Source organism: Sminthopsis crassicaudata, chromosome 1 (genome assembly GCF_048593235.1).
Source record: "Sminthopsis crassicaudata isolate SCR6 chromosome 1, ASM4859323v1, whole genome shotgun sequence".
NCBI lineage: Eukaryota > Metazoa > Chordata > Mammalia > Dasyuromorphia > Dasyuridae > Sminthopsis > Sminthopsis crassicaudata.
In genome coordinates this window covers 445,701,991-445,716,783 of record NC_133617.1, presented here as the reverse complement: position 1 = coordinate 445,716,783, position 14,793 = coordinate 445,701,991, and the positions used below count along the sequence as shown (strand labels likewise).

Below are 14,793 nucleotides of genomic sequence, written 5' to 3'. Positions count from 1 at the left end.
CTGGCTATGAATAGCACTAATAGCATTTTTCATCATAAGTCCTTCAGAGTAGTCTTGGAGAATGGTAAAGTCATTCACAACTGATCATGACACAGTATTTGTTACTTTGTTTATTGTATATTTCACTTTGCTTGAACTCATGCAAGACTTTCCAAGTTTTTCTGAGAGTATCCTCCTCATCATTTCTTATAGAATTAGAAATAATATAAATAATAATATAAAATTAGAAATAGAATGGGGGGGGGAAGCATGTTTTTGTTTAAGTACCAAAAGTGCAGATGATTGAAGTGCTTTAAATTTACATAATAAATTTTTCTATGGAGTTTAAAGTTGTCTGATGCCATATTATATACACATTATGTAAGTGTAATCTTTCAATATACTATTTGTCTTTTTTTCCTTAAGAGAATAAATGCAAAGCTTCATGATGGAGTATGCCACCATTGTAAAGAAGTTCTGGAATGGCGAGTAAAATACAGCAAGTACAAACCACTATCAAAACCTAAAAAATGGTGAGTTAAGTACCTACTGTGTGCCAGACACTGAAAAAAAAAATACACAATCTCCTCAAGGAGCCTATATCTTCTGGGGGCTGGAGGACACAGGATAATAATATACACAGAAAAATATAAAGTAGATATACAGAATAAATAGAAAATAATGTTAGGGATGCAGAGTATTAACAATTGAAGGGAAGAACTGAGAGTTGGGGAGGGAGAATGCGTCAGGAAGCATTTTTTAATTGTCTATTTTAGATTATTGTTTGTCTATTGTAGATCACAGTGTTGCATTAGATCAGATTGGAAATTGGAAATGAGGACGTTGTAAGGGCCACATTGCTACAAGTGAATCAAAGCAACAAATATTTGGCTTAACCAACTTTTATTTAACAAATTATTTAGAGAGTAGTGAAATGAAATAAAGATAAATTTGACATCTGTCCTTATAAACTAATAAAAGAGATAAAGCATGAATCTAAATTACAATTGAAAATTATCTAAGTGCAAAAAAAAACCCAATTATTAAGATGTTTTTTGAATAAATTGTTGGTTAAAAATTGATCAAAATCTCAGAGATATTATGGTCTGACCTGTATTTGACTAAGAATCACTTTTGTCATGCATCTTTTACTTGAAAAAGTAATGAGGGAAGGGAAAGGGGGAACCCCATTTCTCGGTGCATAGATCCCATGAGGCGTAGTGTCCCCTGTAAAATGAATTTACAGGCCCTAAAACCTAGATTGGTAAATAAAAGGTTTATTGTAGAAATTTGGAAGTCAAGTTCAGTTAGAAAGATACCAGGGCTAGAGGTGGCCTCTGGGCGGGCAGGAACCTTTACATGGCTGGAAGGATACCATGTGTTAGCTAGGAGGGCTCGTACAAGGAGAGCACTCCAGCTCGTTTCTTTTATACCTAGAAGATGATGGGCAGTACCCCCAAGTTCTTGGGGGGTAGGGCTTTTCAGTTAGCTCAGATCAGGTGAGGGCTGGGGGAAGCTGAGCTGATGGTGGGGACTAGGCCTGGATATTCAAAGGGTGCCTTTGACCAGGATTTGTGAATCAAGGTCAGCCATAGGTTGGGCAATTAGAAAGGAATCTTAAAGGGACCTCAACTCCCATCAGAAGTACAATGATGACTAATCTTCTATTTTTCAACTCATTACATTTTTGAGTTGTTTTAATTATTATTAGGGGGCTTTTTCTTACATTAAGCCTCAACTTTTATGTTTTCAGTTTTGCATAATAGCCATTCAGAGCAAGTCTCTTCTTTCTTCCATCTGCCAAGCCTTTATAACAGTAGTAGTATCATACTTGTGAATCTTTTTCTCTCCTACCAGTTTGTCAATTTTATCTATCCTGATCATATTCACTTGATCTTATGAATGTTAATCCAAAAAGATTATGCCTTTAATTGAACATTGTATTCCACATTCCAGATTTGACCAGGGTGGAATACAATGATCATAGCTATCATTGCTCCCTAGATCTAGATGCTATCTCTTTTTGTGATGTAAGATTATTGTATTCACATTTTTTACTCCCTTTTCTCCACTGTTGACTTGAGACTAACCCACTAATATCCTATAATCTTTTTTCAGATACAATGCTGTCTGGCCTTAACTCTTATAGTTTGTATTCTGAAAATTGATTTATTTGAAGCCAAGTATAACAGCCTACATGATGTCTATTAAATTTCTTTTTTTTTTTTTTTTATTAATTTTATAATTATAACTTTTTTTGACAATACATATGCATGGGTAATGTTTTATAATATTATCCCTTGCACTCACTTCTGTTCTGAATTTTCCCCTCCTTCCCTCCACCCCCTCCTCTAGATGGAAGGCAGTCTCATACATGTTAAATATGTTATAGTATATCCTAAATATAGTATATGTGTGCAGAACTGAATTTCTTGGTACACAGGAAGAAATGGATTCAAAAGGTAAAAAATAACCTGGGAAGAAAGAAAAACAGTGCAGTTTCCCAGTGTTCCTTCTCTGGGTGTAGCTGATTCTGTCCATCACTGATCAATTGGAACTGAATTAGATCTTTCCATCAGAATACATCCTCCCTCATACAGTATTGTTGTTGAAGTGTATAATGATCTCCTGGTTCTGCTCATTTCATTCAGCATCAGTTCATGTAAGTCTCTCCAAGCCTCTCTGCATTCATCCTGCTGGTCATTTTTACAGAACAATAATATTCCATAACATTCATATACCACAGTTTACCCAACCATTTTCCAATCGATGGAGCATCTATTTATTTTCCAGTTTCTAGCCACTACAAAAAGGGCTGCCACAAACATTTTGGCACATACAGGTCCCTTTCCCTTCTTTAGTATTTCCTTGGGATATAAGCCCAGTAGTAGCACTGCAGGATCAAAGGGTTTGCACAATTTGATAACTTTTGGGGCATAGTTCCAGATTGTTCTCCAGAATGTTTGGATTCATTCACAACTCCACCAACAATGCATCAGTGTCCCAGTTTTCCCACATCCATTCCAACATTCATTATTATTATTTCCTGTCATCTTAGCCAATCTGACAGGTATCTCAGAGTGGTATCTCAGAGTTGTCTTAATTTGCATTTCTCTGAATAGTTTCAATTTCATCATCTGAAAATTGTCTGTTCATATCCTTTGACCATTTATCATTTGGAGAATGGCTTGATTTCTTATACAGTCAATTCTCTGTATATTTGGAGATGAGGCCTTTATCAGAACCTTTAACTGTAAAAATGTTTTCCCAGTTTTCCCAGTTTGTTACTTCCCTTCTAATCTTGTTTACATTAGTTTTGTTTCTACAAAAGCCTTTTAATTTGATGTAATCAAAATTTTCTATTTTGTGATCGATAATGATCTCTAGTTCTTCTTTGGTCACAGATTCCTTCCTCCTCCACAAGTCTGAGAGGTGTACTATCCTGTGTTCCTCTAATTTATTTATGATCTCATTCTTTATGCCTAAATTATGGATCCATTTTGATCTTATCTTAGTATGTGGTGTCCATGCCTAATTTCTGCCATACTAATTTCCAGTTTTCCCATCAGTTTTTGTCAAATAATGAATTCTTATCCCAAAAGTTGGGATCTTTGGGTTTGTCAAACACTAGCTTACTATAGTTATTCACTATTTTGTCTTATGAACCTGATTTATTCCACTGATCAGTTACTCTATTACTTAGTCAATACCAAATGGTTTTGGTGACTGCTGCTTTATAATATAGTTTTAGATCAGGTATAGCTAGGTCACCTTCATTTGATTTTTTTTTTTTTCTTTCATTAATTCCTTTGAAATTTTCGACCTTTTCTTCTTCCATATGATTTTTTTTTTTGTTATTTTTTTCTAGGTCGTTAAAATAGTTTCTTGGGAGTCTGATTGGTATAGCACTTAATAAACAGATTAGTTTAGGAAGTATTGTCATCTTTATTATATTCGTTAAGCCTAAGAGCATTTAATGTTTTTCCAATTATTTAAATCTGACTTAATTTTTGTGGCAAGTATTTTGTAATTTCACTCATATAATTCCTGACTTTCCTTTGGTAGATAGGTTCCCAAACATTTTATACTCTTGACAGTTATTTTGAATGGAATTTTTCTTTGTATCTCTTGCTGTTGGATTTTGTCGGTGATATATAAAAATGCTGTGGATTTATTTCATATCCTGCCACTTGGCCAAAGTTGTAAATTATTTGTAAAAGCTTTTTAGTAGAATCTCTGGGGTTCTCGAAGTATACCATCATATCATCTGCAAAGAGTGATAATTTGGTTTCCTCATTACCTACTCTAATTCCTTGAATCTCTTTCTCAGCTCTTATTGCTGAGGCTAGCGTTTCTAGTACTATATTGAATAGTAATGGTGATAGTGGGCAACCTTGTTTCACTCCTGATCTTACAGGGAAAGGTTCTAGTTTATCGCCATTACATATGATGTTTACTGATGATTTTAAATATATGCTCGTTATTATTTTAAGGAATAGTCCATTTATTCCTATACTCTCAAGCATTTTTAGTAGGAATGGATGTTGGATTTTACCAAATGCTTTTTCTGCATCTATTGAGATGATCATATGGTTTTTATTAATTTGATTATTAATATGGTCAATTATACTAATAGTTTTCCTGCATTCCTGGTATAAATCCTACTTGATCATAGTGTATTATCCTGGGGATGATTTTCTGAAGTCTTTTTGCTAATATCTTATTTAAGATTTTAGCATCAATATTCATTAAGGAAATTGGTCTATAGTTTTCTTTCTCAGTTTTCAATCTATCTGGTTTAGGTATCAGTACCCTGTCTGTGTCATAAAAGGAATTTGGCAGGACTCCTTCAATCCCTATTTTTTCAAATAGTTTATATAGCATTGGAGTTAGTTGTTCTTTAAATGTTTGGTAGAATTCACATGTAAATCCATCTGGTCCTGGGGATTTTTTCTTAGGGAGTTGGTTATTAGCTTGTTCTATTTCTTTTTCTAAGATGGGACTGTTTAACCAATTTACTTCTTCCTCTGTTAATCTGGGCAAGCTATATTTTTGAAGGTATTCTTCCATTTCATTTAAGTTATCGAATTTATTGGCATAAAGTTGAGCAAAGTAACTCCTTATTATTGCTCTAATTTCCTCTTCATTAGTGGCGAGTTCTTTCTTTTCATTTTTAAGACTAACTATTTGATTTTCCTCTTTCCTTTTTTAAATCAGATATACTAAGAGTATGTCTATTTTGGGGTTTTTTTTCATAGAACCAATGCTTAGTTTTATTAATTAGTTCAATAGTTCAATAGTTCTTTTAATTTCAATTTTATTAATCTCTCCTTTTATTTTTAGAATTTCAAGTTTCGTGGTTGTCTGGGGGGTTTTGTTCTTTTTCTAGCATTTAGTTGCAAGCCCAATTCATTGACATTCTCTTTCTCTATTTTATGCAAGTAGGCCTCTAGTGATATAAAATTTCCCCTTATTACTGCTTTGTTTGCATCCCACACATTTTGGCATGACATCTCATTATTGTCATTTTCTTGAGTGAAGTTATTAATTATGTCGATGATTTGCTGTTTCACCCAATCATTCTTTAGTATACGATTATTTAGTTTCCAATTATTTTTTGGTCTATTTTCCCCTGGCTTTTTATATAATGTAATTTTCATTTCATTGTGATCTGAAAAGAATGCTTTTAATATATCTGCCTTATTGCATTTAAGGTTGAGGTTTTTATGTCCTAATATATGGTCAGTTTTTATATAGGTTCCATGAACTGCTGAGAAGAAAGTGTACTCCTTTCTATCTCCATTTAGTTCTCTCCAAAGAGCTATCATATCTAACTTTTCTAGTATTCTATTTACCTCTTTGACTTATTTCTTATTTATTTTGTGGTTTGATTTGTCTAATTCTGAGAGTGCATGGTTGAGATCTCCCACTATAATAATTTTGCTGTCTATTTCTTCTTGCAGCTCTCTTAATTTGTCTTTTGAGAATTTAGATGTTATACCACTTGGTGCATACTTGTTTAATATTGATATTGCTTAATTATCTATGTTACCCTTTAGCAAGATATAGTGCACTTCCTTATCTGTTTTAACTAGATCAATATTTGCTTTTGCTTAATCTGAGATGAGGATGGCTACCCCTGCTTTTTTTACTTCACCTGAAGCATAGTAGATTCTGCTCCAACCTTTTACCTTTACTCTGTATGTATCACTCTGTTTCAAGTGTGTTTCTCATAAACAAAATATTGTAGGATTCTGGCTTTAATCCAGTCTGCTAACTGCTTCATCTTTATGGGGGAATTTACCCCATTCACGTTTATGATTAAAATGACTAATTCTGTATTATTTGCTATTTTGTTAACCCCTGCTTATGCTTTTCTCCTTTCTTTCCCCTTACCTCTCTCTCCAATATTAAACTTGTGAGCACCACTTGCTTCTCACAGCCCTCCCTTTTTATTATCCCTTCCCCACCTTAGAGTTCCTCCCCCTAATTTACCCCTTTTCCTCACAATTTCTGTATTCCCTTCTGCTTAGCTTATTCCTTCCCTTTTCATTTTTCCCCTCCCACTTTTCAGTGAAGTGGAATGCGTTTCACCACAAATCATATGTCTATATTTTTCTCTTTAAGTCAATTCTAATGAGAATATGATACACACTATGTTCATCCCCCTCCATTCTTTCTCTCAGATATAATAGGTTACCTTTGCCTCTTCATGAGATGTAGTACCACCATTTTACCTTTTTTTCTGGTATAATTTTCTTTCCACCTCTAGTCTGTAGAACAAATTATACATGTGTTCTTTATATATCTTTATAGCAGAAATATAGTTCTCAAGATTTCTTTTTAGCTTTTTAGGAATCTCTAGAGTTCTATAATTGGAGATCAAACTTTTTGTTCAGATCCTGTTTTTTCATCAAGAATAGATGAAATTCACTTATTTCATTGAATGTCTGTCTTCTTCCCTGGAAAAAGATGCTCATTTTTGCTGGGTAAAATTCTTGGCTGCTTACCAAGTTTTTTAGCCTTTGGGAATCAAATTCCAGGCCCTTCATTCCTTTAATGTGGATGCTGCTAGATCCTGGGTAATCCTTTGTAAAGGCTCGAACTGAGCAAATGCACTTGGATAATAGAGCACATGAGGCTAATTGCCAATTGGACAATTCTCTATTAACCTGTTTGAAGGGTGACTCTCCCCAACTATTCTGAGCTGGCTGTATGGGTGGGTGTGGACAAAGAAGGGGAAGTGACATGAATGGGTGGAATAGGAGGAGGAAATTGATTCATTCTTGTGGAGTTGGAGAGAGAGGAAGGAGGTGTGGAGATTGCTAGATCTAATCCTCTGACTGCAAGCACAAAAGACCAAGAATAAAGACATTTGATTATCCTGACTCAAGCTGATTCTAAGAGATCCAGGATCCCAACAATCCTTATTGTGCCTCCTCCATATTGAAATTGTTTTTTTATAGCAGCTTGCTGTATTTTTTCCTTCGTCTGATGGTTCTGGAATTTGGTCACTATATTTCTTGGAGTTTTTATTTTAAGGTCCCTTTCAGTAGGTGATCAATGAATTTTTTCAGTGTCTATTTTTCCCTCTGTTTCTATAACATCTGGGCAGTTCTCTTTGATAATTTCCTGGAAAATAGTGTCCAGGCTCTTTTTTTCATCATATTTTTCAGGAAGTCCAATTATTCTCAGATTGTCTCTCCTGGATCTATTTTCCGGGTCTGTTGTCTTCCCAAGACTTTTTGACATTTTTTTCCCATTGTTTCATTTTTCCATTTGACATTTTCCAACTTGACATTTTTCTCCTTGTTCCTTTTTTTTGGTTTTGCTTGACTGATTCTTGGTGTCTCCTCGAGTTGTTCAGTTCTACTTCTTCAATTCTGATTTTTCAATGAAGTATTTTCTTCACTCACTTTTTTTTATATCTTTTTGTAATTGTCCACTTGAGTTTTTAAGTGAATTGTTTTGTTCTATGGAATTTTTTTCCATTTTGCCAATTTTATTTTTTAGAGAGCTATTTTCTTTTTCCAACTCACTAATTTTGTTTTTCAAGCATTTGATTTCTTTATCCACTCTATCTTTAAATGAGTGGGATGACTTTTACAGACTCTCTTGCCAAGCTTCCCTTTCCTTTTCCCATTTTCCTTCTAGCTCTCTTGTGAGAGCCTTTTTGATTTCTTCTATGACTGTTTTGTATATTAATGAGCAGGTCATTTCTCCCTTTGGGGATTCATCTGGAGACAGTTTATTTTTAGTCTCCTCAGGGTTTAAAGTCTGCTCTCTATAGATATTATAGAAGCGATCAGTGGTTAGAATCCTTTTAATTTTTTGCTCATTTTGTCAGAGAAGAATCAAAGAAAACAAACTAAGAAGAAAAACAAATGGTCTGCTTTGGGGAGGGGGGGGCTGGATGGTGTTACCGGGGTTCCTCTACAGACTGGGTGGGGTGGGCAGGGCTGCATCGAGGCACTAGCAGGACAGCAATGGCTGGGCTGAGTCTGTCTCTGAGGCTCTGAGGTTCTAAGAACGGGCTGAGTCACTCCAGGGGGGGGAGTTGCCAGGCCCTGAGAGACACTAGCTTTTTGGGGTTTTATTCTTTACCTCCTGTGTTTACAGCTTCTCAGCTGATCCTGGCTTGCTTACAAGACAGAAAAGGTCATTCTGCAGAAACAACAGAGATAGCACCCTTCCCCACTCCGGTCTGGGCAGTGTGAGCTGCCTTCCAAGCTCTCTCTGCTTGCCCTCAGCCTGAGCCCGATCTGGCCGTCCCTGCCCCCTAGCAAAAACAGACCTTTTCTGGCAAAGTTCAAGGATATCTTCTGTTGGTAATTATTTGTGGGGGTTTTTTCTGGTCAAGCACTAATTCTGAGGCTTTTCATGAAATAAATTCTGAGAGAAAAGGCGGAGCTTAAGCAGCTATGTGCCTCCTCTCCGCCATGTTGGCCGGAAGTCCTCTATTAAATTTCACATTATTAGAGTAGTAGAGTATTAGAGCATGCAGTTTTAACTTGTCACAATCTTTTTGGGTCTTAATTCTTTCATCCATTGGGTTAACTATCTTTTGAGGCTTTGTACAATCTGTAAATGTGAATAAACATCTGTGATACAGAACTGCATAGGTATAGGCAATGATCCCTGGTAGATTGTCCTTTCAGTTAACTTGATTTTGAATCATTAATAATGACTTTGTAAGTCAAGTTAGTTCAGGCAATTCCTTTTCTAATTGTACTGTCAATTACCCCCATATCACTCTATCTAAGCTCTCCATTTGGTTCCCTGAACTCTGAACCTGCCACTAGACCTATCATTTAACTCCCTGACTGCCAGAAACCCTAATCTCATTTTGGTTCTCTAAATCTGGACCTTATTATTTGGTTCTATACTAAAGGGAATCCCAGAACCTAAATCTCATCATATTTTGGTTCCCATACCAGGAGCTGCTATGAACCAGAACTCTGAACTTGAAACAAAGGATTCTTACAAGGTACTAAGTCAGTGGAATTGATAAAGACAATAGTTATCTCATTTAGCATGGTTCAGTATGATTGATTTAATCCTATAAGGAGATGTTATGGGCCAGAACTTGAAACAAGGTACTAAATGGAATTGAGGAGACAATAGTTAAATCTATTTTAGCATTGATTTAATCCTACAACAAATAATGGTTTCCTAGTAATATAATGATTGATTTGTATTCAGTGTGGAGCATATAAGCTAGAAGGGAGATTTAAAGACATTCAGAGAGAAGGCAAAGGACTGGCAGCAGGAGCTTAAACTCTCAGAACCAAGAAGAGAAATTCAATTCCATCTTTGATCTTCTTTGTGGCTGGCCCGGACTTCTGCACTTACCCCACTAAGACCTAGGCCAGACTGAAAGGCTCTCCAGAAAGCTGCCCAGTCCCAAGAAGGAGATGATAAAGGATCTGGACTAAAAGAAAGCTAACTCAGCCGCAGGAAAGGAGACAAGACTTTGAAAGAGATGATAAAGGATTTGAACTTTAACACCTGGCTTTTCTCATGGTGATTACTGAACTAAAACGAAGGCTTCTCCCAGAGACCTCAAGAAACTCAACAAGAGAACATTACATTTTAGAGAGAACATTACAGGGAGCACCAAAAACGAAACTTCACCTCATCAATATGAGATTTAGGGAAATGTTTTGATAAAATTTATGCAAATTGTATCTCCAACATATATCTGATTTCTTTATCTTGTCAGAAAGGAAAATGAGTTTTGTGTTTTTAATGAGGCTGTACTGGCTCTTTGTGACTATTTCCTTTTTTTAAATGCATACTGTGTTTGAAATAATACATTTTAGAAATTTGATAAGAATGGAAACCAAGCCAGTCAGTTACATAATTTGCAAAATCTCTTTTCTTACTCCCCTATTTTAAAAAAATCAGTATTTTATATTTCTCTTGAATTTCAGTTTCCTATTAATTAGTTTTGTTCTGTCCTTTGTAGTTCCAGAGGCCATTCTCCATAGGAGTGAAAAAGGGACAAAATAAAAATTGTGCCTTCTCTTAGTCTTCATCATCATCCCAAAACTTCAAGCAACAGTCTCATCTCCTTGAGGTGCCTTCTCTTTTCTTTCTTCCCCATATGTCTTTAAAAATTATTTTTAAAGCATTTTACTTTCAAAACATAAGCATAGATAGTTTTTCAGCATTCACCCTTACAAAACCTTATAGTCTAAAGTTTTTTTTCTCTCCTTTCCACACCCTTTCCCCTACTTGCCATGGCAAGTAATCCAATATCTGTTAAACTTGCGCAATTCTTTTATGCATATTTCCACAATTATCATGCTGCACAAGAAAAATCAGATCAAAAAGGGAAAAGAAATGAGAAAGAAAACAAAATGCAAGTAAACAACAACAAAAAAAGTGAAAATACTATGTCATGATCTACATTCAGTCCCCACAGTCTTCTCTCTGAATGCAGATGCTTCTCTCCTTCACAAGCTCATTAGAACTGGCCTGAATCACCTCACTGCTGAAAAGAACAACTTCTATCAGAATTGATTATCTTATAATCTTTTATTGTTGTATACAATATTCTCTTGGTTCTACTTACTTCACTTAGCATCAGTTTATATAAGTCTCTGTAGACCTTTCTGAAGTTTTCCTGCTGGTCGTTTCTTATAGAACATTAATATTCTATAATATTCATATATCATAACTTATTCAGACATTCTCCAATTGATGAGCTTCCCCATATATCTTTTAAAAATCCAAAACCCCTTTTTATTTTCCAGGACTTAAGCATAGTCTTATAGTTTTCATAATACCTTATGAGTAGGAGGAGATTTGATTTTTTTTTCTGTGCAAAGAATTTTTATGTACCCTTCTCTTGTGATAATAACTTGTCTGTCTTCCTCTTGAAGGTTTACTGAATAATTAAAATGTAGATTGAAACTATTTTATATAGGCCTTTGCATTCATGAATTTGCTGAATTGGAATGACTTATATTGGCTTTCAGATGTCAGATCTTTGTGCTTATAATACTGACTACCATATTCCCTTTGGAATCTGAGCTTGTGGGCAGTAGATCCTAAGTTAATTCTGTCATTTAGAGAATTAGGTATACTCCTTAGGCTTTTTGCTCAAAACAAGTCTTTTTTATTTTTTTAAACACTTTATTTTTCCCTAGTTACCTATAAAAACAATATTTTTCGTTAATTAAAATTTTTTTTAGTTTTCAACATGTATTTTTAAAAGATTTTGACTTTCTTTCTTTTTTTTTTTTTGTCCTTCTCCTTCCCAAGATGGCAAGCACTCTGATATAGATTATACATATACAATCCTATTCAACACAGTTCCATATTATTCATGTTATAAAAGGATATTCAGAACGAAAAGGGAAAACCACAAGAAAAAAACAAAAATAAGTGAAAATAATATGCTTGAATCTGCATTCAGACACCGTAGTTCTTTCTCTGGATGTGGATAGTCTTTCCATCATGAGTCTTTTGGAATGTCTTAGATTATTATATTGCTGAGAAGAGTTAAGTCTAATAGTTGATCATTGCACAATGTTGCTGTTATATTGTACAGTGTTCTCCTAGTTCTGCTCTCTTCATTCAGCATCAGTTCATATAAGTCTGCCAATGTTTTTCTGAAATTCATCTGTTTATCATTTCTTATAGAATAATAGTATTCCATTACATTCATATACGACAAATTGTTCAGCATTCCCCAGTTGATGGGTATCTCTTCAATTTCCAGTTCTTTGCCACCAAAAGGAGAGCTGCTGTAAACATTTCTGTACATATTTATAAACATTTTGTATATTTTTTCCTTTTGCATTTTTTTTGTGATTTCTCTGGGATACAGATCTGGTATTGTTAGATCAAAAGATATGCACAGTTTATAGCCATTTGAACATAATTCCAAATTGCTCTTTAGAATGATTGGATTAGTTCACAGTTCAACCAGCAATGCATTAATGTTCTGTTTTTTTCCACACTTCTGCAACATTTATCATTTTCCTTTTCTTTTTCTTTATTTTTCTTTCTTTATTTATTTTGCTGAGGCAATTGGGATCAAGTGACTTGCCCAGAGTCACACAGCTAGGAAGTATTAAATGTCTGAGACCAAATTTGAACTCTAGTCCTCCTGACTTCAGGGCCAGTTCTCTAACCACTGTGCCATTTATCATTTTCCTTTTCTATCATTCTGTCATGTGAGATGGTGCCTCAGAATTATTTTAATTTTCAAATCTTTCATCAGTAGTGATAAGAACATTTTAAAATGAGTTATTTTAATTTTCAATTCTCTAGTCACTAGTGATAAGAGCATTTTTAAATATGACTAGTTTCTTCATTTGAAAATTGTCTGTTTATATCCTTTGACCATTTATCAATTGGGGAATAATTTGTATTCTTATACATTTGACTCAGTTCTCTATATATTTTGTAAGTGAGGCCTTTCTCAGAAATACTGGCAGTAAAAGTTGTTTCCTATCTTTCTGCTTTCCTTCTAATCTTGCTTGTATTGGTTTTGTTTGTGCACAAAGTTTTTAATATAGTCAAAATGATCCATTTTGCATTTTAAAATGTTTCCTATCAATTAAAACCATTTTTACTCATGAAAAAATGCTCTAAATCACTATGGATTATAGAAATGAAAATTAAGACAATTCTGAGGTACCACTTCACTTTTCAGATTGGCTAAGATGACAGGAAGAGATAATGTTAAATGTTGAATCATAATTATGATTATATATTTAAATTATATGATTTCATTTGGTTTTATTATTGAAGTGGTCAATTATTCTGAAAGTTTTTCTAATTTTGAACCAGCCTAGTATAAATCCCATCTGCTCATAGTATATTATCCTCATGATAAATTGCTGTATTTTGATATATTTTATTTAAAATTTTTACATTAATATTCATTGAGGAAATTGATGTATATTTTTCTTTCTTTGTTTTGGCTTTTCTTAGTTTAGATATTATGACCATATTTATGTCTTTAAATTTGATAGGACTCAAATCTATTTTCTCAAAGAGTTTGTAAAGTATTAGAATTAATTGTTCTCCAAATGTTTTGTAGAATATATTTATAAGTCCATCTGGCCCTGGAAAGTTTTTCTAAGGGAATTCACTGATGATTAGTTCAATTTCCTTTTTTTAAAATGCAGTTATTTAAGTGTTTTTTCTTTCTGTTTTAATCTGGGCAATTTATATTTGTATAAATATTCATCCATTTTATTTGGATTGTCAGACCTAATTTTTACTTTAATTTTCTCTTCTTTGATGGTAAATTTGTCCTTTTCATTTGTTTTTCTCCTTTCTTTTTAAAAATCATATTAACCAAAATTTTATATTTCAGCGATTATTTTATAAAATCAGCTCTTATTTTATTTATTCAGTAGTTTTTTTAATTTAATTTTTAGTTTTATTAATCTCTCCTTTGACTAAAGTACATATCCAATTTATCAGTGTGCTCTTTTTCTATTTTATTTATGCAATCATTTAGAGATATAAAATTTCCTAAGAATTGCTTTAGCTTCATCCATAAATTTTGGTATGTTTAATTATTAATAATTCCCTTTGATGAAATTATTGATTATTTCTGTGGACTGTTATTGGACCTACTAATTATTTAGGATTAGATTATTTAATTTCCAATTAATCCTTAATCTCTTTTTCTGTAATCTTTTATTACCCATAATTTTCTTGCATCATGATCTAAAAAGGAAGCATTTACTACTTCTTTATTTCTGCACTTCACTGTGTTTTTTAATGCCCTAATACATGGTCATTTTTTACCTAAGTGTATCACTGAAAAAAGTTATAATCCTTTCTAATTCTGTTTCTATCCCCATTTAATTTTCTCCATATGTCTATCATATCTAATGTTTTTAAAATTCTATTCCATCCGCTTGAATTCTTTCTTTTTTATTTTATGGTTAGATTAATCTAGTTTTGAGAAGAAGTTGGGTACTCTTACCCATACATTATAGTTCTGCTGTTTGTTTCTTCCCAAAACTCAGCCAAATTTGCTAAAAATTGGAATGTATTACTACTTGGTACATGTATGTTTACTATTGATATCAATTCATTATCTAAAGTACCTTTTAGCAAGATGTAGTTTCCTTCCTTATGCCTTTTATTTAGATCTGTTTTTGATTTTACCAGGATTGCTATCCCTGCTTTTTTTTTTTTGCTTCAGCTGAAGCATAATATATTCTGCTCTAATCGTTTACTTTTTCCTCTATATGTATCTCTATGCTTCAGATGCTGTAGGTTCTGGTTTTTAATCCACTCTGATATTTGCTTCTGTTTATTCATCCCATTCATGTTCTC

General features: G+C 33.7%; 1 protein-coding gene across 5 annotated transcripts in view; it reads left to right on the top strand.

Annotated features, from left to right (window-relative positions):
* The window catches only part of C1H9orf85 (chromosome 1 C9orf85 homolog), a 102,619-nt gene that overhangs the window by 26,627 nt on the left and 61,199 nt on the right, over window positions 1-14,793 (top strand). For 3 of the 5 annotated variants that reach the window (XM_074280707.1, XM_074280704.1, XM_074280705.1), the window contains exon 2: window positions 406-512. In XM_074280707.1, the coding sequence (XP_074136808.1) occupies window positions 406-512 (107 nt within the window). Of the gene's footprint in view, window positions 1-405; window positions 513-8,598; window positions 11,628-14,793 lie in introns of those variants that run through there. The other 2 variants (XR_012484557.1, XM_074280706.1) reach the window with 2 other exon arrangements.